The 20889-nt window shown below is 43.5% G+C and overlaps 2 protein-coding genes across 4 annotated transcripts in view; both read right to left on the bottom strand.

The window, feature by feature from the left end:
• Window positions 1-20889, bottom strand: part of LOC147011206 (uncharacterized) — a 484760-nt gene that overhangs the window by 132173 nt on the left and 331698 nt on the right. The window lies entirely within an intron of this gene.
• LOC147011210 (uncharacterized) overlaps window positions 1-20889 on the bottom strand; it is a 49831-nt gene that overhangs the window by 23029 nt on the left and 5913 nt on the right. For all 3 annotated transcript variants that reach the window (XR_015052287.1, XR_015052288.1, XM_085859217.1), the window contains exons 3-4: window positions 17190-17360; window positions 12812-12997 (exon numbers count right to left, since the gene is read on the bottom strand). Coding sequence is in view for 1 of the 3 variants with exons in the window: in XM_085859217.1 (XP_085715343.1) it covers window positions 12812-12997; window positions 17190-17360 (357 nt within the window). In the remaining 2 variants the exon portion in view is untranslated. The remainder of the gene's footprint in view (window positions 1-12811; window positions 12998-17189; window positions 17361-20889) is intronic.

Here is a 20889-nt window from a genome sequence, read left to right as displayed (position 1 = left end):
TCAGTAAATGTCTGACGAGTTGTTTGAACCTCTTCATAAGTTTAGTGCTGTGTTTGTAAACATCTGACACATTGTTTTAACTAAATTGACAAGTTCAGTGCTGTGTTTGTAAATGTATTACTTGTTTTAATAAACGAGCCAATGTCTGACTCGTTGCTTTAATCTGTTTATAAGTTCAGTGCTGTATTAGTTAATGTCTGACTCGTTGATTTAATCTGTTGACAAGTTAAATGCTTGATGAGTGAATGTCTGACATGTTGGTTTTATCTTTTGACAAGTTCAGTGCTGTTTTGTAAATGTCTGACTGGTTGTTTTAATCTATTCATAAGTTCAGTGCTGTGTTTGTAAACATCTGACAAGTTGTTTTAAATAAATTGACAAGTTCAGTGCTGTGTTTGTAAATGTCTGACTTGTTGTTTTAATAAACTAGCCAATGTCTGATTGTTGTTTTAATCTATTGAAAAGTTCAGTGCTGTCTTCGTAAATGTCTTTCGAGTTGTTTTAACATATTCAGAAGTTCAGTGCTGTGTTTTTAAACATCTGACAAGTTGTTTGAACTAAATTGACAAGTTCGGTGCTGTGTTTGTAAATGTCTGACTTGTTGTTTTAATAAACTAGCCAATGTCTGCCTCGTTCTTTTAATCTGTTGATAAGTTCAGTGCTGTATTCGTAAATGTCTGACGAGTTGTTTTCACCTATTCAGAAGTTCAGTGCTGTGTTTTTAAACATCTGACAAGTTGTTTTAACTAAATTGACGAGTTCGCTGCTGTGTTTGTAAATGTCTGACTTGTTGTTTTAATAAACTAGCCAATGTCTGCCTCGTTGTTTTAATCTGTTGATAAGTTCAGTGCTGTATTCGTAAATGTCTGACGAGTTGTTTTCACCTCTTCAGAAGTTCAGTGCTGTGTTTGTAAACATCTGACAAGATTTTTTTCACTAAATTGACAAGTTCGGTGCTGTGTTTGTAAATGTCTGACTTGTTGTTTTAATAAATTTGCCAATGTCTGAATGGTTGTTTTAATCTATTGACAAGTTCAGTGCTGTCCTAGTGAATGCCTGACAAGTTGGTTTAAACTTTTGATAAGTTCAGTGCTGTGTTTGTAAACATCTGACAATTTTTTTTAATGAAATTGACAAGTTCAGTGCTGTGTGGGTAAATGTCTGATGAGTTGTTTTAATCAATTGACAAGTTCAGTGCTGTGTTTGTAAATGTCTAAATTGTTGTTTTAATAAACTGGCCAATGTGTGACGAGTTGTTTTAATCTATTCATAAGTTCATTGCTGTGTTTGTAAATGTCTGACTTGTTGGTTTAATAAACTTGCCAATGTCTGACGAGTTGTTTTAATATGTTGATAAGTTCAGTGCTGTCTTGGAAATGTCTGACTCGTTGTTTTAATTTATTCATAAGTTCAGTGCTGTATTTCTAAACATCTCACAAGTTGTTTTGACTTCATTGACCAGTTCAGTGCTGTGTTTGTAAACATCTGACAAGTTGTTTTAACGAAATTGACAAGTTCAGTGCTGTGTTTGTAAATGTCTGACTTGCAGTTTTAAGAAACTAGCCAATGTCTGACTTGTTTTAATCTCTTGACAAGTTCAGTGCTGTCTTGGAAATGTCTGACGAGTTGTTTTAACCTATTCATAAGTTCAGTGCTGTGTTTGTAAACATCTAATAAGTTGTTTTAATCAATTGCCAAGTTCAGTGCTGTGTTTGTAAATGTCTGACTTGTTGGTTTAATAAACTAGCCAATGTCTGACTAGTTGTTTTAATCTGTTGATAAGTTCAGTGCTGTCTTCTAAATGTCTGACTGGTTGTTTTAATTAATTCATAAGTTCAGTGCTCTGTTTGGAAACATCTGACAAGTTGTTTTGACTAAATTGACAAGTTCAGTGCTGTGTTTGTAAACATCTGACAAGTTGTTTTAACTAAATTGACAAGTTCAGTGCTGTGTTTGTAAACATCTGACAAGTTGTTTTAACTAAATTGACAAGTTCAGTGCTGTGTTTGTAAATGTCTGACTTGTTGGTTTAATAAACTAGCCAATGTCTGACGAATTGTTTTAATCTATTGACAAGTTCAGTGCTGAATTCGTAAATGTCTGATGAGTTGTTTTAACCTATTCATAATTCAGTGCTGTGTTTGCAAACATCTGACAAGTTGTTTAAACTAAATTGACAAGTTCAGTGCTGTGTTTGTAAATGTATGACTTGTTTTAATAAACCAGCCAATGGCTGACTTGTTGTTTTAATCTGTTGATAAGTTCAGTGTTGTATGAGTTAATGCCTGATTCGTTTTAATCTATTGACAAGTTCAGTGCTTTGTTAGTGAATGTCTGACAAGTAGTTTTAATCTTTTGATAAGTTCAGTGCTGTGTTAGTAAATGTTTGACTAGTTGCAATAAATTTGTAAGTGTCTGAGTGGTTGTTTTTATATGTTGATAAGTTCAGTGCTGTATCCGTAGATGTCTGACTCGTTGCGTTTATAAACTCGTGAATGTCTGAGTTGAGTGAATAAACTAGTGAGTTCAATTCCTGCTCAGCTGTTGAATTAATACCAGGTTGGGTTAACTCGGCCTGTCATCCTTCCGAGTTGGCAAAATGAGTGCCAGCATGCTGGTATACTGTGTTGGAGTGGTGACTCATCTCGGATTGTACCCAATAGCCAAGGAGACTGCTTAAGCAGCACCAATGCTCTGTACAATGTATGGTCCCAATCTCCTCTCCTCCTGATACTGTGTGAACTGTGTTCCCCTGCTGACGGACCTGTGGTAGCTTGTACATGTTGCTGCATTTGAGCTGGGGAGTAACTGCTGAGATCGATAGTCCGGGTTCTCCCAGACATCTTTGTTCTTTGTTCCTTTCATATTTCTTTCTAATTTTTATTTTATTTGTATATTTTTATCTTTCTTTTTCGTCATTCTAATTCTTGCATTTTCTTCTCTTTCATCTCCATATTCCTCTCCTTCATTATCCATCTTTCGAAGGAGAGTGAATATTTGCAGAAATTTTTCTGCAAAGCTCACTTGGCTGTGCATGGATGGTTTTGGGAGTTGTGGAGTAGCAGCTGAAACCCAAATCCTATCCAGGTTCCTCCTGATGACTCCATCTTTGCTCTTTCCTTCTGTGGTTCCTTCTTCATCTTCCATTTAATTTACTTTATGATCATCAACCATTGCTGCACCTGGATAATGCAAAGTTTCTCAACAATAGAATCATGTGATAGGCAATGTTTATGCACACTGAATCCTATGGTGAGGCACTTGCTCTGAAACAACTTCCCTTCTCTTCCTGGAAAGAAAACCTGACAAAGGCAATCACAACTCATTCCACAAAGCCTGCAAGAAGTATGTGTCTACTCCCAGGAGAGGCAAAAATCACCATCTGTCCAATGTCAAGATTGAACTTTCAAACTAATCTCCCTCCTCCAAAAGCTGGTGGAGCAAATCGTTAAATGTTTCTCTGGAGTATGCTCCCCTTCCATCCCTTCCTTCTATTCAGATGGCATGAAAGCTGACTCCGCTCACAGTCAACAAAGGTGAAATCTAAAGCCAGTCGCCAACTGGGTATTCTCCATCGTACAAAGTCCTTTCTTATCACACGTTAACTCCAATCCAACTACAAGGCTTTCATCTGCCGATTAACGGAATACTGCTCATCCCCTCTAAGCTGGCACCACTGCCTCACACCTTGCTCAGCTTGATGCCATGAAACCAAGGCCTTGAAGATTAATGGAATCTCCCATGATAAAGCTGACTCATATGGGCTGATCACTTTCCCATCACAGACAGGTCGTGGTGTCTCTGTCTTCTACTGCCTCCTTTCTTGTCTTATACCCTCTGCTCTTTCAGTGCTTTATACCCCCTCTCCCCCACTCCAGGTTTCTGCAAGGCTCACACGGTCCACCATCAACCCCCCTTCTGGTGAAACGACCTGAATCCAAGAACACTGCTCAACTCCAATCATTTGCTCCTCTTTTTTCCTGCCTGTGGAACCAACATCCACATTGTCAGGTGTGGATATCAGGTGGTGACCCCATTAGATCCATATTTAAACATTTGACTCATTTCAACATTTGGAAATTGCATTAATCAGGTGTCTGGCTTCAAACCATTGTCCTGGTTGCTTCAAATTGTGTTCCCAAGCCTTTTGCCTTTGCTTTGAAATGTATTACAAGCAAGCCAGCCGATGTCCTTGTCCGACCAGTCTGGTAGGCTCTTTATGAATTCCAGTGCAGAGAAACTACAAAGGCTGGAAAACTACAAAGGGTTTGCTGCTGTTTATGAATATGTGCCAGCACTCTCTCGAAGCCCAAACCGTGAGAAAGATGTTGGCTTGCCAAACTTCCCCTAGGGTGTAGGGAGGGGGCAAAAAGCCCACTTGCCCAGTTGTTTCTTGCTTTGCTTGTAACTCCTCCTCGGAATAGGTTTTATAGATATGAATTTTGGAGTATGAATTTTCAGTGTGATTCTGAGGCTTGACCGTTGTCGGTTCAAGTCCTGCACGACATTCCGCATGTGTTGTGTCCCAAATAAACTGCATATTCGAGAATCCTCTGTTGACTCACCTCAATTCTTGGCCGGGATTGAAGGGTCTTCACAGATGGCACGCCAGATGGGACCTGACGGATTCTGACGCTGTGGTGAACCGGAGGGGCTTCGCTTGGTGTACAGTGTTTACAAGGCTCAGTTAAAAAGGTACGTGTGCGCACACGTCGCGCACCTGCAACAGGATAGCCCTAGTTAGGTGAACATGGTACACCCAGCGGCGGGAGCTCCTTTGGACGCAGCGTCGGGGTCTTCTCGGGTCAAGAACTAATGGTAAACGAGAAAAGTTGAGTGCGGTTTGTTTGAGGAGCACAAAAGGCTGTGAGGCTGTGTTTGCGACCGGTTTGGGTCAGAGGACAACAAACGTCCGAGGGAAATAAGGAGCGCAGGTTAGAGGCCTGTAAGTGCAGGGTCGAGGCCTGTAAGCGCAGGTTAGAGGCCTGGGATAATAGTTGGGAGGGTTAAAGGCCCTCAGAGGAAAGAAAAGCTTATAGGCAATTGAGTAGAGCTGGACTCTGATCCTGCACAATAAAAGGAAAAAAGAGAGCTATCATGCAGTATGCAAGAAAGGGGGATTTCGGTCCTATAAATAGAGAAACGTTTCAAGGCTATAAGGCTAGTGGCAAGTTAAGAAAATACAATGGGGAATAACTCTTCAAGGAACACAGAGTTACCAAGAGGGACAATGCTGAAAGTTGTCGGTCATAAATACGGAATCGATAAGGTCAAGAGAGTACAAGATTGGGTGACGTGGATAGCGGGGAGAAAGGATCCCTTCCTGCTGACCGGGTCCCTAGATCCAAAAAATATTGCATACAGTCAGTACTGTGTTGACGGCGGGCAAAGCGGGGAGCCCGAGACAAAGTGGAAAACAATGGGGTGCGCTAGCTGCATGGCTAACACAGTCACAAGCTGAGACAGAATATAAGCGACTTGGTTCAGAGGAAACCTTGAACCAACGAGAAACACAAAGCGAAATGAAACAGGAGAAATGGAAACGAGTGCGAGCGCAGCTAGCATTACAAGACGGAGGAGCGACAACAACGGCTGGGATAGCAAAAGGAATTTACCCTGTCCTAGAAGAGAATGGAGCGACAGGAGGGGCTGATATTCAGCAATTCCCCACAATGCAAACAGGGGCGGACGTGTGGGTCTGGAGATCGTGGACCCCCCAAGTTGTGAGGGGACGAAAAGCAAACATGGAGGAATGCTTGAAGACGAACCCAAGAAAAGCAATAAAAATATTACATGACAACGATACATGGGGCCACCAGGACAGACATTGGGTTCATATGCACGGCGGTACTGCCAAGTTCGGTATGTGATGCTCATTCGGCCACGTGGCGTGTCAAGCCAGAAGACGAGGTAGATGATACCCTGAACCGAAGGAACCTCAACGAAGCAGAACGGGCAGCCCAAATAGTGTATAATGATAGGGTGGGAACATTGATGGAGACGTTGGCCACAGAAATGGACCCACGGGTGACAGATTGGCGAGAAAAACAGGATGTGATGCAAGAAGCGAAGGAGGCTCCTAGCACCTACAAGACGCGTCTGTACAAACAGATTGAATTGCATTCGGGGTATAATACCTTCGGGGAGGTCCCGGAACACTTCTTTAATACCATGTTCATAGAAGGACTGTGTGACGAGGTAAGACGAGATGTCAAAACAAGGTACCCGGACTGGAAGAATGCCAGAGCAGAAGACCTACACGATAGAGCTGGACAATCATGGAAAACCATGCAAGAAGAAGAAGAGAGGCGGGGGAGACTGACACACCGCGTCCTGGTAGTAAGGGATCTGGAGAGGAAAGATTGCGAGCACGAGGAGACAGAATTCAGACCCCAATGGACAGATTCTACCTGGAATCCAAGGCGGGACCCGGGACCAGATCAAAGGAGACTGTGGAACCGAAACGACGGCCCGCTAAGAGATGGAGAATGTTATACCTGCGGAAAACCTGGAAATTGGAGTCGAGACTGCCGAGTCGCACCCAGGCCCAAGGAGTGGAGGCCACGGGCGCAGCCCCGATGGGAGAGACCGACTGCACCCCCGCCTGGATGCAAAAGAAATGGAGAAAGGGACTATTGACATGAGGACACCGTGGTGGCTCTGCAAAGAGAGAGGCAGAACGTAAGAGAACTGACCACAAGTTTGAATGTAGAGGGGAAACAGGTAACATTTCTCGTGGATACAGGGGCTACACGGTCGACACTAAAACAAGGGGAAATAAAGAACCTGCCGCTCTCGGGCGATTCGGTGAAAGTGGTGGGGGTTTCGGGACGGAGAGAAGATATCCCGATTTCAGATAAATTACGAATTGAAGTTGGTCCCTTGAAGAGAGAGCATGCATTTTTGATAGCTCAACATACTCCAATGAACTTGTTAGGATGAGATTTCTTGTGCAGAATGGGGTGTACCATAACGTGTAAGGAAGACGGGGTTTTCATTGATGCCCCGATTGCGTTGCAGGATGAGGTAATGACCCTCATGATGACCGAACTCGGACCAGTAGTTTATTGGTTGCGGATTGTGTCCCAGGAGGGAAGAGGTAAGTTGAATAGGGATTGGGAAAGTGCAAAAGGATTGTGGGATGTAGAGGAATGGTTGCTTAGCAACGACCAACCTGGAAGGAGTGGAATCGACTTTGCACTGTACTGTCTATTATAATGAAATAGGGCAGGATTTAGAATCTAGATTTAGATTTAGATTTTAGATTTAGAACTCGGACAAGGTTCGTGGGGATTACACCACCACACGCACTCTGATGACAACTAACTTCTTCTCGGAGAGGAGGGAGCGGTGCTGGAGGTGAAAGTAGCTGCCAGCGAGTGTGAATTAATGAAACACAGAGAAGGATTTACACCACACATCTCCATGGCTGCCAGCGAAGGACATAGTGGAGGGGAGTTAGTGAAAATGGTGACCAGATTGAGAAGCGCCCCGGAACCACAAGATAGGGGCAACGAAAAACGGAACACTCTGCAGGCCATCCGACAGGGAGATGGATGGAAGGTATGCTTGCCTGATCAAATTCTGACATGTGTGCTAGAAAGGTATGAGATGAACAGCGAAAGACCCCGCCGCAAGGCCAGCAGAGAAACGGGGACAGAGGAAAGATTACAGGAAGTGCTCGTCGAGCTGTGGGCACGACACCTGAATTATGTGGGCAGAATGCTGACCGCAACGCCCGTATCCATCCAGGTAAAGGAGGGGATACCTCGAGTGGCTCAATACCCGTTGCACAGAGAGTTGCTGGAGGGGATCGCTCAGGTGCGAGCATCATTGCACGACAAAGGGGTGATAATACCGACCAAGAGCCAATGTAACACGCCTATCCTGCCGGAAACGAAGCCCAGGGGAAATACATGGAGGTTTGTACAAGATCTACGGGCAGTGAATAAGTGCATGAAAGCGTCCCTCCCTGTGGTACCACAACCTGTGACGGTGCTCTCTGGGGTGCCATCCACTGCGACGAACTTCTCCGTGGTATATTTGTGCTCGGTGTTTTTTAGCATACCGCTAGCGGAAGAGTCGCAGCATCTGTTTGCCTTTAGTTATGATGGACAACAATACACCTGGATTGTACTTCCGCAAGGATTCTGCGATAGTCCGACGCTTTTCTCACAGGCTTTGAAGGAAGATTTGGAGGACATAGTGCTCCCGGAAAGATCGGTGATGATTCAATACGTAGACGAGCTACTAGTATGCTTGGACAGCCAGAAGAAATGCGAAATGGACACGGTAGTGCTGTTAGTCGCTCTTGCCCGAAAGGGCCACACAGTCAGCAAAGAGAAATTGCAGTTCTCACAGCCAAGGGTAACGTATTTGGGACAGGTACTGGAACAAGGACATAGAAGCCTCGGAGCTGAACGAGTGGAAACAATCCAAGAGCATCCAAGGCCATGTACATTGCGACAGCTACGACGGTTCCTCAGGATGACGGGGCACTGTCGACAGTGGATATCTGATTATGCGGTCCGGGCGCGATCACTGTATGACATGGTGAATGAGGCAGAAGGAGATAAGATCTCTTGGACGGATGATGCGGATGGAGATTTCGAGGCACTGAAGCAGGCTTTGTCCTCGGCACCTGCCTTGGGGTTGCCGAACTATGATCTCCACTTCAACTTATTCGTCCACGAAAGAGGAGGGTTCGCCCAGACAGTGTTGACACAAGAACACGGAGGGAAAAATAGGCCCATTGCGTACTGCAGTAGTCACTTAGATTCGGTCGCTGCCGCTTATCCTGGGTGTTTGTGGGTGGTGGCCGCAACACAATACGCAGTAACCGTGACAGCAACCTCAGTGTTGGGTTCCCCGCTGACAGTGAAAGTTCCACATGATGTGGCGGCGCTGATACAACAGAACAAAACACAACACTTATCAGTGGCTCGGACGGTCCAACATGATCTGGTACTTTTGCAGGCAACCAATATTACGATCGAAAGATGTTTGCCATTGAACCCAGCCTCCCTACTGCCAATTAGTGACGAGGGAGAGGCACATGTATGAGAACGAGTGCTGGTGGAAGAAACGAAGGCCGGACGCGATTTGAAGGAAGTCCCAATCGAAAACGCAGAGTTGGAGCTGTTTGTAGACAGATTTGCGAGGAAGAACCAATAGGGAGAAACGATCGCTAGTTTTGCAGTATGCATCGCCAATGCCACCATGAGACAGGAATTGCTACCAATAGGGGTTTCAGCACAGCAAGCCGAGCTGGAAGTGCTAATATGCGGATGTGAAATGGGAGCCGGCAAGACATTAAACATCTACACAGATTCCAGCCGCCATCTGGGCCTTGCGGGGCTTTAAAACGTCCTGCGGGAAGGTTATCAGACGTGCTGAACTAAGAAAACAACTCATACAAGCGGCACAAGAGCCACAGCAGATTGCAGTGATCAAATGCAAAGCTCACACAGGAGGGAAAGATGATGTTTCAGAAGGCAATAACAGAGCAGATTTGGCAGCAAAAGCAGTGCTCAATGAAGAAGAAGAAAATCCGCAAACGTCAACCGACATTTATGTGGAACAAATAGTGAACGGTCCTCAAACGCAGGAACAACTAAAAGATTTGCAAGCCTCCACAACTAAGGAAGAGCAGGAATCATGGAGGGTGAAGGAGGGTGCAAAGCAGAACACACATGGAGTATGGGTGGACGAACAGAGCAGACCGTTTGTACCTCGGAGATTGCTACCGTGGCTAGTCTTAACTGCACATGCACAGGGCCACATGGGGGCGAGAGCAGTGATGGAAATTATTCGCCAAACCTGGAATGCTTCAGGTGTAACAACAGCAGCGGCAGAGGTGGTTAACAATTGTGCGACCTGTGGTAAACATAATAGGAAGCATGCCGCTAAGAAACGGGGAGCACACCCACCCCCGTCTTGACCGTTTCAACATTTGCAGATGGATTTCATGACAATGCCGGCATATAAACACCATAGATATGTGTTGGTAATCGTAGATATGTTCTCAAAATGGGTGGAGGCTTTCGCCACCACTAACCAGGACGCTGAAACGGTGGCCAAGTTGCTCTTGCAGGAAGTAATCGCGCGATTTGGGATTCCAACACGATTATCATCGGACCAAGGAAGGTCCTTCACGGCAGAAGTAATTATGAAAGTAGCCGAGGGCTTGGGCATTAAACAAAAACTACATTGCCCGTACCATCCTCAGTCGGCAGGGGCAGTAGAAAGGGAGAACCAAACCCTGAAACGGACACTTGCCAAACTTTGTGAGGGCCAGCAATTACCCTGGCCAGACGCGCTTCCCATAGCACTTAGGAAAATGTGAGCAACAAACAAGGCCACAAGGGGGCTCTCGCCCCACAAAGTAATAACAGGATGTCCTATGCAACTACCCATCCTCGGCACCACGGGATATGGGGGATTGGGACTTGTCTGGCATGACTGATGGAATGATGAATTATTGTAAGGTGCTAATGTCTACCATCAAGACCTTTCACTCACAGGTGCAAGAAGCGCTACCTATACTCGCTGGGGACGCGTTGCACGATTTTCAACCCACCGATCGGGTTGAACTATGTTGAACTATGCAATGTACGATTTCGTCTTGTGGAGCTTTGGAATAACTTCCACCGAGAGATTGAACGATGGGAAGAACACAGATTTGGGTGATTGGGTATTCAACCCGTGATCATGAAACTACCCCCTTCCTGAGGAGATAAGATGAACAATGTGGGAGAGAAGGACAAAGAAAAACCCACTGAGGAGAAGGTTGGGCAAGTCCTGACGTCGCCGTTTTGAGATGCCAGGCCGGCCAGGCAAGCGTGGAGGAATACATCGTGCACTTGCCGTGGCTGCTTCAATGCACAACGAAGGCCCTGACGGCCACTCGGCGAGTCCCCTGCAACATGTGTTCAATGGTGCGGGTGGGGGCTCGTGCAGCCGTCGTGACTGCATCCAACGTGCACATCTGGCTTGGTGAATAAAACCTGTTGCAAAAACAGCTGCAACAAGGGCCCAAACTCGGCTGGGACTTTGGGTCACCTCTCTGATCCTTTTCATCACCTTCAACTCAACGTCGAGCCCAAATCCTTGCCTGCCAAGATCTACCTTCTCTTCAGCTCAACAGAGTGCTTCAACTGTGTTTCCCGTTGAGTGCGCTATTTAAATGGAAACGCACACGCTCGCCTGGGACACTATTGAAATGGTCATTATATGAGCACTCGCTGCCATTGTTAATTGAACTTGTGTAACGAATATCTCTCTCCTCCAGGAACAGGGTATGGTGATCATGGGTAATATAATTATTCAGGGTTTATAAATTTCATTTTAGGCTCGAAGTCGAATTGGCTGTCGGTGATGTTTTTCCTTTGCTCAAAAGTCTTTGAACCTAAACGTTGATGAAAGGCATGTCTTGCTATGGAACAAAGTGTTGCTTTCGAAATATGGCCAAATGTGGCCAAGGAGGGGATGTCAGGTGTGGATATCAGGTGGTGGCCCCATGAGATCCATATTGAAACATTTGACTCATTTAAACATTTGGTAATTGCATTAATCAGGTGTCTTGATTCAAACTATTGTCCTGGCTGCTTCAAATTGTGTTCCCAAGCCTTTTGCCTTTGCTTTGAAATCTATTACAAGCAAGCCAGCCGATGTCCTTGTCCGAGCAGTCTGGTAGGATCGTTATGAATTCCAGTGCAGAGAAACTACAAAGGCTGGAAAACTACAAAGGGTTTACTGCTGTTTATGAATATGTGCCAGCACTCTCTCGAAGCCCAAAGCATGAGAAAGATGTTGGCTTGCCAAACTTTCCATCGGGTGTAGGGAGGGGGAAAAAAGCCCACTTGGCCAGTTGTTTCTTGCTTTGCTTGTAACTCCTCCTAGGAATAGGTGTTATATGTATGAATTTTGGAGTATGACTTTTCAGTGTAATTCTGAGGCTTGACCGCTGTCGGTTCAAGTCCTGCACCACATTCCGCATGCGTTGTGTCCCAAATAAACTGCATATTCGAGAATCCTCTGTTGACTCACCTCAATTCTTGACCGGGATTAAAGGGTCTTCACACACATCTTCTTCAATCTCATTCTTCCCTCCATGGCTTTCAGACAGCTGTTCACCACCATCTCAGATCAACCCCCATCTAAACTCACAATCTCTTTCCCCCCCAAATGACCCCATTCCCAAGTCTTCCCTCTTTCCAGGTTATTGTAATTTCTCTCCATCTCCTTCACCACTTTACATTTGTTGGTTGTTTTATTTTTCCTTTTCTGTTTTATCCCAACCTTCCCGTTCTTTCTCTTCCTGTGTTTCACTCAACTTGTATGCAGCTTCTTCACCACCACATGTTCTTCTCCCCTCTCCTTAATATCACTCCTCCACTCTGCTGTTGGTGTTTCCCCCTTTCCATTTTTTCCCTTCCATTTGCTCCAGCTCTTCCATGAGCCTTGATCATGCATCCAAAAAATAAAATAATATATTTTTAAACCCTCACTTTCATCTGACCTTTGTGTTTTTTAATTTTTACCAATTATGAAAAAACATTTTACAATTTATTCACATCCTGAAAATCAGCTTCCCTGTTTTACAGCTCGACTTTCTTGTCACAGCTGTTTTATTATTATTATGCAATTTTCACACAGGTTAGTTATTGTTACCTTCACTCCTCGTGCTGCACAGTATACATCTTTCACTCCTTACATTGTACTAAATCCTGCTTTCTATCGCTCATATCTCACTGCATCGGGAATGTTTAGTGAAATACACTTATCATCGCCATTCATCATGATGTCTTACCAGAAGTCTCCTTTGACACTTTTCCCAAAACCAGAGCAGCAAAGGGATAACCAGTAGCCACATGACCAACATCACCAGCACCACCATTATGAAAACAATGAAGTTACTGAACAAAATCCATTCGGTGGAGTTTGCTTGATAACCAGCTGGTGCTTCCGTGTGAAACCATTCGTAGAAGCTTTTCTCCTGTGTAGACAAAGCATAAAAAACAAGAATTAGAGCCGAGTCAATATACAGTGCCGATAGAAAGTCCACACCCCCTTTAAAATTTTTCACCATTTCTTTCCTCAAAGCCTGGAATTGAATTACATTAAATATGAGACTTTTTCCACCTTCATGAACACATCGTAACCCACAACTTCCAAGTGCAAAACAAATTTTACAAATTTCAGAAAATTAATAAAAAATACAAAACGAGAATATCTTGGTTGGATAAGTGTCCACCCCCCTTATAATAGCAATTGTAAGTTACCTCAGGTGTAACCAATCACCTTCAAAATCACACACCGAGCTAATTGGCCTCCACCTGTGTTAAACTGTAGTGATTCTGATTATTTCAGAACAAAATGAGCTGTTCCTGGAGGTTTACTCTTCTGGGTAATGAATTTCACACCAAAGACTCAACCATGAGCACCAAGGAGCTTTAAAAAGACCTCCGGAGCACAGTCAAGACAATCATTAAGAAGTTGAAGGCACATGGTACCACCAAGACCCTACCGAGATCAGGCCGTCCCTCCAAACTGGGTGACCAAGTCAGGAGGAGACTGATCAGAGAGGCCACTACGAGGCAAATGGCAACTTTGAAAGAGGTCCAGGCCTTTATGGCAAAGACTGTTCACTATGTGCATGTGACAACAATATCCCAAGCACTCCACAAGTTTTGCCTGTACGCTGGTGTGGCAAGAAGGAAACCATGACTCAAAAAAGCCCATCTCGAGTCCCGTTTGAGGTATGCAATAAAACACTCTGGAGATTCTGAAGACATGTGGCAAAACGTTTTGTGGTCTGACAGAACCAAGATGGAACTTTTTGGCCAAAATGGAAAATGTTACGTTTGACGCAAACCCAACACATCAACCAAAGAAGACCATCCCTACTGTGAAACATGGTGGTGGCAGCATCATGCTTTGGGGATGTTTCTCAGCAGGGACTGGGGCACTTGTCAGGGAAGAAGGGAAAATGGATGGAGCAAAATACAGAAAAATACAAGAGGAAAACCTGCTGCCCTCTACAAGAAAGCTGAAATTGGGACGGAAGTTCACCTTTCAGCATGACAATGACCCGAAGCACACAACCAAAGATACACTGGAGTGGCTAAGGAACAAAAAGATAAATGTACTGAAAAAAATTTAAGAAAATACTTTCTCATGAATAATTTTGTTTTGGGCAGTGTATGGCACTTGGTAGAATACACACGTCCGCCAGGCTGAACAGTTTAGGAACTGAATCCCACTGATAGGCCAGATCTGAATCTGGACCTGAACCAAAATCCAATTGCCTTGTTCTTGTCACCGACCCAACTCATCCACCTCATTTTGTCATAACTCATCCACAACTTTTTGAGAAATGTCCTTGACATTATTTTTGGCCCCATGATGATCTCCATAATGACAAATCAATTTCAAAAACTTGTCGTATCCAGATCCGGATCTTCACCCAAACAGAATCAATTTGTCGTCACACACCCACCCTATCCACCAAGTTTTCATCCAAATCCGTACATTTATCGAGTATTCCTACTCTACTGCAACTGTTAAAATCACAATAGAATAAGGTGCAATATTATTGTTTTGCCAGAAGCAATCATGGCCGACACTCTGCACGGCACAGTCATAAATTTCATATCTTTTATTTAATTATTGAATGTTTTCAACTTTTTATTGTCTTAAATATCATTAATATTTCCTGTTATTTCTGATATTTGTATATCTAATAAACCTATTTTTAATTTAGAAACCGATTTTTTTCAATCATTTATTGTTGTTTCAATGCTTGTGGTTGATTTTGAAATGTTATATTTTGGTATTTGTTTTTTCATTCAATGTAAATCGCTTTTCTAATTTTAATTTAAACAGGACGATGGATGATTAAATAGTGGGTGGTAAACTGGTCACTTGGGTATATGGAGGATTGAATAGTGGGTGGTGAACTGGCCACTCAGGTATATGGAGGATTTAATAATGTCTGGTAAACAGGCCACTCAGGTTTATGGAGGATTTAATAATGTCTGGTAAACTGGCCACTGGGGTTGATGGAGATTTGAATCACAGCTGGTAAAACAGCCGCTTGGTGAGCTGGAGGATTGAATGGTGGCTGATAAAATGACCTCTTGGGTTCGAAGGGTCAAACAAACAGAGAAAAACTTCTTTCCAACTCTTTGTTGTTTCTTCAGCTCAGTGCGATAATAATCAATCCATTTTTGATGTAGTTTCCCATTAAACACTGTAATTGTACGTGATGACTGATGAGGAACAGTGGTAAGGGGCTCCTCTGATAAGTTACAGTACAGCAGGCCCACCCCAAACACAGGTTTCCTCATCACGTTTTCCCGTTATTTCCGTTGAATTATCGTGATAAAATGTGCCGATCGTGGAATGGGTCCCTCGCTCTATCATGGTGTGACGCGGAAGAATACACAACCCCGCAACTCAATCTCACGTTACAGCCCCACACTGCGCTCAATCGTAAACTCAGTTGCCCTTTCGATATCGTGCCGCACGGACTGTAATCTCGTGATTTAGTTTGATATCACGTGATATTGATATTTTTGCGAGTCTTTCAATTGTGGGGTATTTGTGAAAGTAAATTGTTATGAAGAAGAAGAACATGTGGGGTGTTCTGAAGATGAAGATGATGTTGGGTTTTCGTGATCCAAGGCAAGTGATAAATTATAAAATATTAGTAAAAGCTTTTAAAGTAAGAAACAAATTAATTAAATTATGAGGAAGGTTGGTTCAATTGGGAAGTAATGAGAAAGGAAGAAATAAAGAATGAACCAAGGAAGGAAATAAGAGGCAAAATAAGTTTGTGATATTTTTTTTTTCAAGTGAAAATATTTGTTTGTTTTGAAATGAGGGGGAAATAAGATAAAGTTGAGAAGTGTGAAAGAGAACAGTAAAAGTAAATAGAATGAGGTCCATATCTTGAGAGGTTTTGTTTGTCTTCATGGAGAGGTGTTTGATATTCAAGTGCGAGATGGCCGCTGTCATGGGACCTTATACAGTGGTCTAGAGGAGCATGCAACACAAGGCAAAGCAGATAAAGATCAACTTCTTTCTTCACAAAGTTTGATGACCTTGACGACCCTCAGCCAGGGATGATGACGTCATCTCAATAACCTCCAACGCCCATCATCATCATCATCATCAGTAAGTACAATTTCATGTTGAACCTCCACCATCGAAGATGGACAGAGGTTACTGTTTTCACCCCTGTCTGTTTGTTTGTTTGTGAACAGTATTACGGAAAAAAAACTCGACGGATTTCGAAGAAACTTGGTGGGGGGATTAGGTATGGTCCATGGATCATGCCATTAGATTTTGGACTTGGTACAAAGTCCGATGTGGCCGCTATGGCAGCCATCTTGAAAAAATATTTGAATTTTTGTTTTTGCATTTCTACATGTTTTAAGTGATTTCCAACCACCCCCCCCCCCCGAAAAAAAAATTTGTTCGAGAAAAAAAATAAAAAAATTTGCAACTTTTTTTTTCAAAAAAAATGTTGATTTTTTTTTGCCATTTCTACATGTGAGTCGATCTAGTTCTAACATGTATTGGGCCCGATATGTTCTCGTGGATCAGGCATGACGTGGCGGAGGTATTCGCTCTCCCGAGTGCCCCTCTAGTTTACGACTGTAGTAGAAGCAAAAAAGTCGATAAATTTTCGAGTTGGTCCCCTCACCCTATTTTTCCCATGAGGTCTTGACTTTGTGCATTGCGGTTTTTGTCAACGTGGGATTTTTCAAGAACGTAACCCCCATGAATGGGGATTGTCTGCAGTACTCACTTTCATCAGGAACGTTTCGCTGACATGATGTGTTATCCTCATCCGGAATGTTTAGCTTACATGGATCCAGGATTGACCTGTTCGTGTTTCCATCTGAGCCAATGGCTGATCACGATGCAGTGAACCCAGGTTCAAATCCCAGACACCACTCATGTTTGTCCAACATCTATCAATGTCCTTGATGTATATCGATTTTATGGAAAAGTATATCGATGTCCCATGTCTTTGTCCCGCCCATGATTAAATGTACAAGCTCCTCAATGAGCTTTAGATCGCTGTTAAAAAATTAATCCACTTAAAGTATCATTTGATTCAATTAAAAAAATTCAAAAACAAAATCCATCTCATTCAATCTCCCAAACATTTTCCTCACCTTTTCGGGGATCAGTAAAAATATTCTGGACAGCTTTTCAAATAAGGCATCTTCCTTCGTGTGAGGAATGACAAACATCTCTGGGTGGGTTCTCCAAATTGAGTCCATGATACTCCATGAAGACCCGAGAGTTATGATTAAGAAGAAACAACTTATGAGAAAACTGCTTTCCTGCAAATCACAGAAACAAAAACAAATAAAAAATACAAAACGTTGTTTTTTGTAAATCTGTTATCACCAAAATTATTACCATGAGCTCTGGGAACTCCCACCCAGTGGTGGGCTTACCCTTCTTGTCTCACCTTTCTCATTTTTAAAAGATCACAACATATTATTAAGGTTTCGGGGTCGACAGGTGGGCTCCTGTGGGGTCTGATCAGACCAGCTTCCCTGACCTCAGAACCTGAAGCCGAAAGCTACGGAGATGTCCGCGACCCGACAGATTGCTGAGCAACCATGGACACCATCTGAGAAGGTCTGTCAACGTCCCCACTCCAAGACTCGCATTACCTTTCCGTTGATGTAGCCCCGCCAAGACGGGGAAACATTCTCTCAACATCCCACCTGTTATACTTATAGTGGTATGGATGAGGAAAACAGAGGTGGGACATTGGCTCTGCATGTGGAGCGAATCAGTGGGGCACAAATTACCTTCTATTAATTACGTAGGCAAGGTAAAACCAATGAAGGAAGGAAACAATTGAGCGGGTTTGGAAACAAGAAATCATGTATTAAACAGGCACTTCTTACAAAGATTCAAATATTAACAGAAATGCAGTGTCACATCAGAAACAGTCTTACCCCGAGCACTCAAAAAACCCATTACACAACTGGTCTTCATTATTACAGAATGATACAACATTCATCCGTTAAATTATTGACAGATAAAGGGACAAAAAGATGCCGGGGTGCATCATCGACCCCTTCCTCACCCGTACATGAGCAGTCTTGCCCCCCGGGGATCTCAACGAGGTGTTGATGCAGTTGAGAGGAGTGGGTAGGAGGTGCGATATTGTGTGGTATTACGTCGTGCTTAGCCCTGAAAATAACTCTTGCGTGGTCTCGTTTGTCATTGATGCTCCACAACATGTGAGCCTCGAGGTGTTTGTACTGAAAGATGCAAGGTTACATGGTGCGTGTGCAAAATAAGTGGAAGAAATCAGCTCTACCGGGTTGGTCATCTTCCGTTCTGCCCGGATTTTTCGAGAGCGCCAGCAGTCATGCTTTTTGCGTCACCAGCATGTGAAGAACACCATTTCCACTTGGCAGCACTGGGTAGTGCCCTCTCATTCCAGACTTGGTGACACTTTGACGTTCACCTCCAGATCAGACAAAAACCCCCGCAGGATTTGGGCTGCTCCCTTCTTGGACTCTGACTGCACCAGATCTAAACATCAACTCCACTCCATCCCCTCCGTCCCAGGTTATTTTTGTCCCCTGCATGATGTCGCCAACCACATCCGCTCTCCGCATCCAGCCAACCCATCTTTCTGTGATACACTGTAGTCCAGCCACTCTGATTCGTGGCCGGCGCACGGGGGCAAGCCTATTCGTCTCGTTGCCACGTATATGATGCCACGAAAACTGGGATACCGATATGGTGGTTATTGCAGCGCTGGCATGGTGATTATTTGGTTGAAGTGCAGAATGTTGGTTTTGGAAGGGAACGAGGATGGAGTATAGAGGTTGCTTTAGGAAGAGAACAATGGAGGAAGGTTGTGTCTCCAATCACAATGCATTTCCCATTACTTGATAAGAGGGGATGGGTAATCGAAGGTAACATAATTGTGATGGAAATATTCAAACTCCAGGGTTATTTTATGTGTTGAATGTGTCTCCATGGAGTTCTTTCAGAACCACAACTATCTCTCCAAGGTGAAGTGAATTTTTGTAGAAATGTTTCTGGAAGGCTCACTTGGCTGCACCTGGATGAGTTTGAGGGTTGTGAGTACCGGCTGAAACCCAACTCCTATCCAGGCTCCTCCTGATGACCCGAATCCATTTTCAAAAAGTTGACATTTAAAATCCATCAGTTCGATGTTGATGGCAGAATTCGTCCATCTCCCTTCCTGTATTTTTATCCCCACATTTACCACTCAGCACTCTCTGCATCCTTCGAGCATGATACCCGCACATCCCTAACCAACTCAATTTCCTAATGGTTTCTTCCTCACCAACATCTTCATGTCTTCGGCCAAACTCCAGACTGTCCTCCCCCATTTTTGTTGAGAAACAAATAAAAGAGGTTAACTTTTCATTTTGAGCTTCTTCTTGGTACCAAGTTTATTATTGCATTCAAAAAACAGATGTAAACGTGCATTTCATCCTTTTATTGTCACTTCTACTTTCTGTTACGTCATCTGAATTTGTCAAGATCTACAAACATGCCCCCCCCCCGACCTTTCCAAAATAAACAATGGTAGGTCCATAGATAAGCTTGGCAGGAGACTCCTCATTCTCATTTCCCATTTATTCCCTCCACCACCGAAGGTGAAGGAGGTTATGTTTTCACCCCTTTCTGTCTGTCTGTTTGTTTGTGTGCAGGGTATCTCAAAAAGTTACAGGGGGACATTCAGATGAAATTTGGTGGACAGGTTGGGTGTGTGACAAGGGCGAACTGATTAGATTTTGGTGAAGATCCGAATCCGAATCTGGGTCTTATCATTTTTAAAGTGATTCTTCACCATTGAGAAATCGGGCGAAACCGATACAAAGCACAATATCTCAAAAAGTTGTGGATGGATTTGGATGAAGCTTGGTGGACAGGTTGGGTGTGTGACAAGGAAGAATTGACTCGATTTTGGTGAAGATCTGGATCCAGATCTGGACAACTAAACAGAATTATTTAATTTTTAAAGTGATTCTTCACCATTGAGAGATTGGGCTGAAAACGATGTCATACTGTATTGCATGATATTTCAGGGATGTATTGGGCCGGATATGTTCTCATGGATCAGGCATTACGTGGCGGAGGTATGTGCTCTCATGAGTGCCCTTCTCGTTTCACATGTAACCGGACAATAAAATAGGTTCTTACGAATGTTTCTGTCCAGGAAAGACATTTGTACAATGGAATTTGGAATGGAAAATCATTTCATCAATCAAAACAATTTCATGTGAAATTTATTATTATTGATATTGATTTGTAATTCTTTAGTTGTTTGTAAATAAAGTAAAAAATAAATATAAAAATTACCCCCGGTTGGCGGTGACAGTCATCTCTTAAGCTCTGCAGATGTGGATCTCTGATCGGCATAGAATGGCTTCGATGTCACCTTGTTTCTTGACCGTATCACATCGACGATTTTTCCAACTTTGAAGACACATGACTCGATAACCAGGACGAATTTCAAAAAACCAGCCTGACAAAATTTAGATATTGTTCCATATTATCAGAATCCGAAGGAATTTCGAAGATCGGATCATAAACGGCGGAGGAGATAGATTTTGAAAATGGATGATTTTGCAACTTTGGAGTGACCTTGACGTTGACCTTGACCTTCAATCGGGTCAAAGGTCATACTGTCGTGCATCCCTCATCGACATCTACCCACATACCAAATATCAATTAAATCGGAAGAAAAAAATGGGGAAGTACGGACGGACATCGAGACTGGTTTTATTTGGTCATCTCGTTAGAGATGACTCGTCGTGACACACCAACTCGTCCGTGACATGGTAATGATTAGGATTCGAGCAA

This window comes from Eptatretus burgeri, chromosome 16 (genome assembly GCF_056783735.1).
Source record: "Eptatretus burgeri isolate ZD-2024b chromosome 16, Ebu_testis_v1, whole genome shotgun sequence".
NCBI classification, from domain to species: Eukaryota; Metazoa; Chordata; class Myxini; order Myxiniformes; family Myxinidae; genus Eptatretus; species Eptatretus burgeri.
The sequence above is the reverse complement of the archived record's forward strand: the minus strand, read 5'-3'. Positions and strand labels throughout refer to the sequence as shown.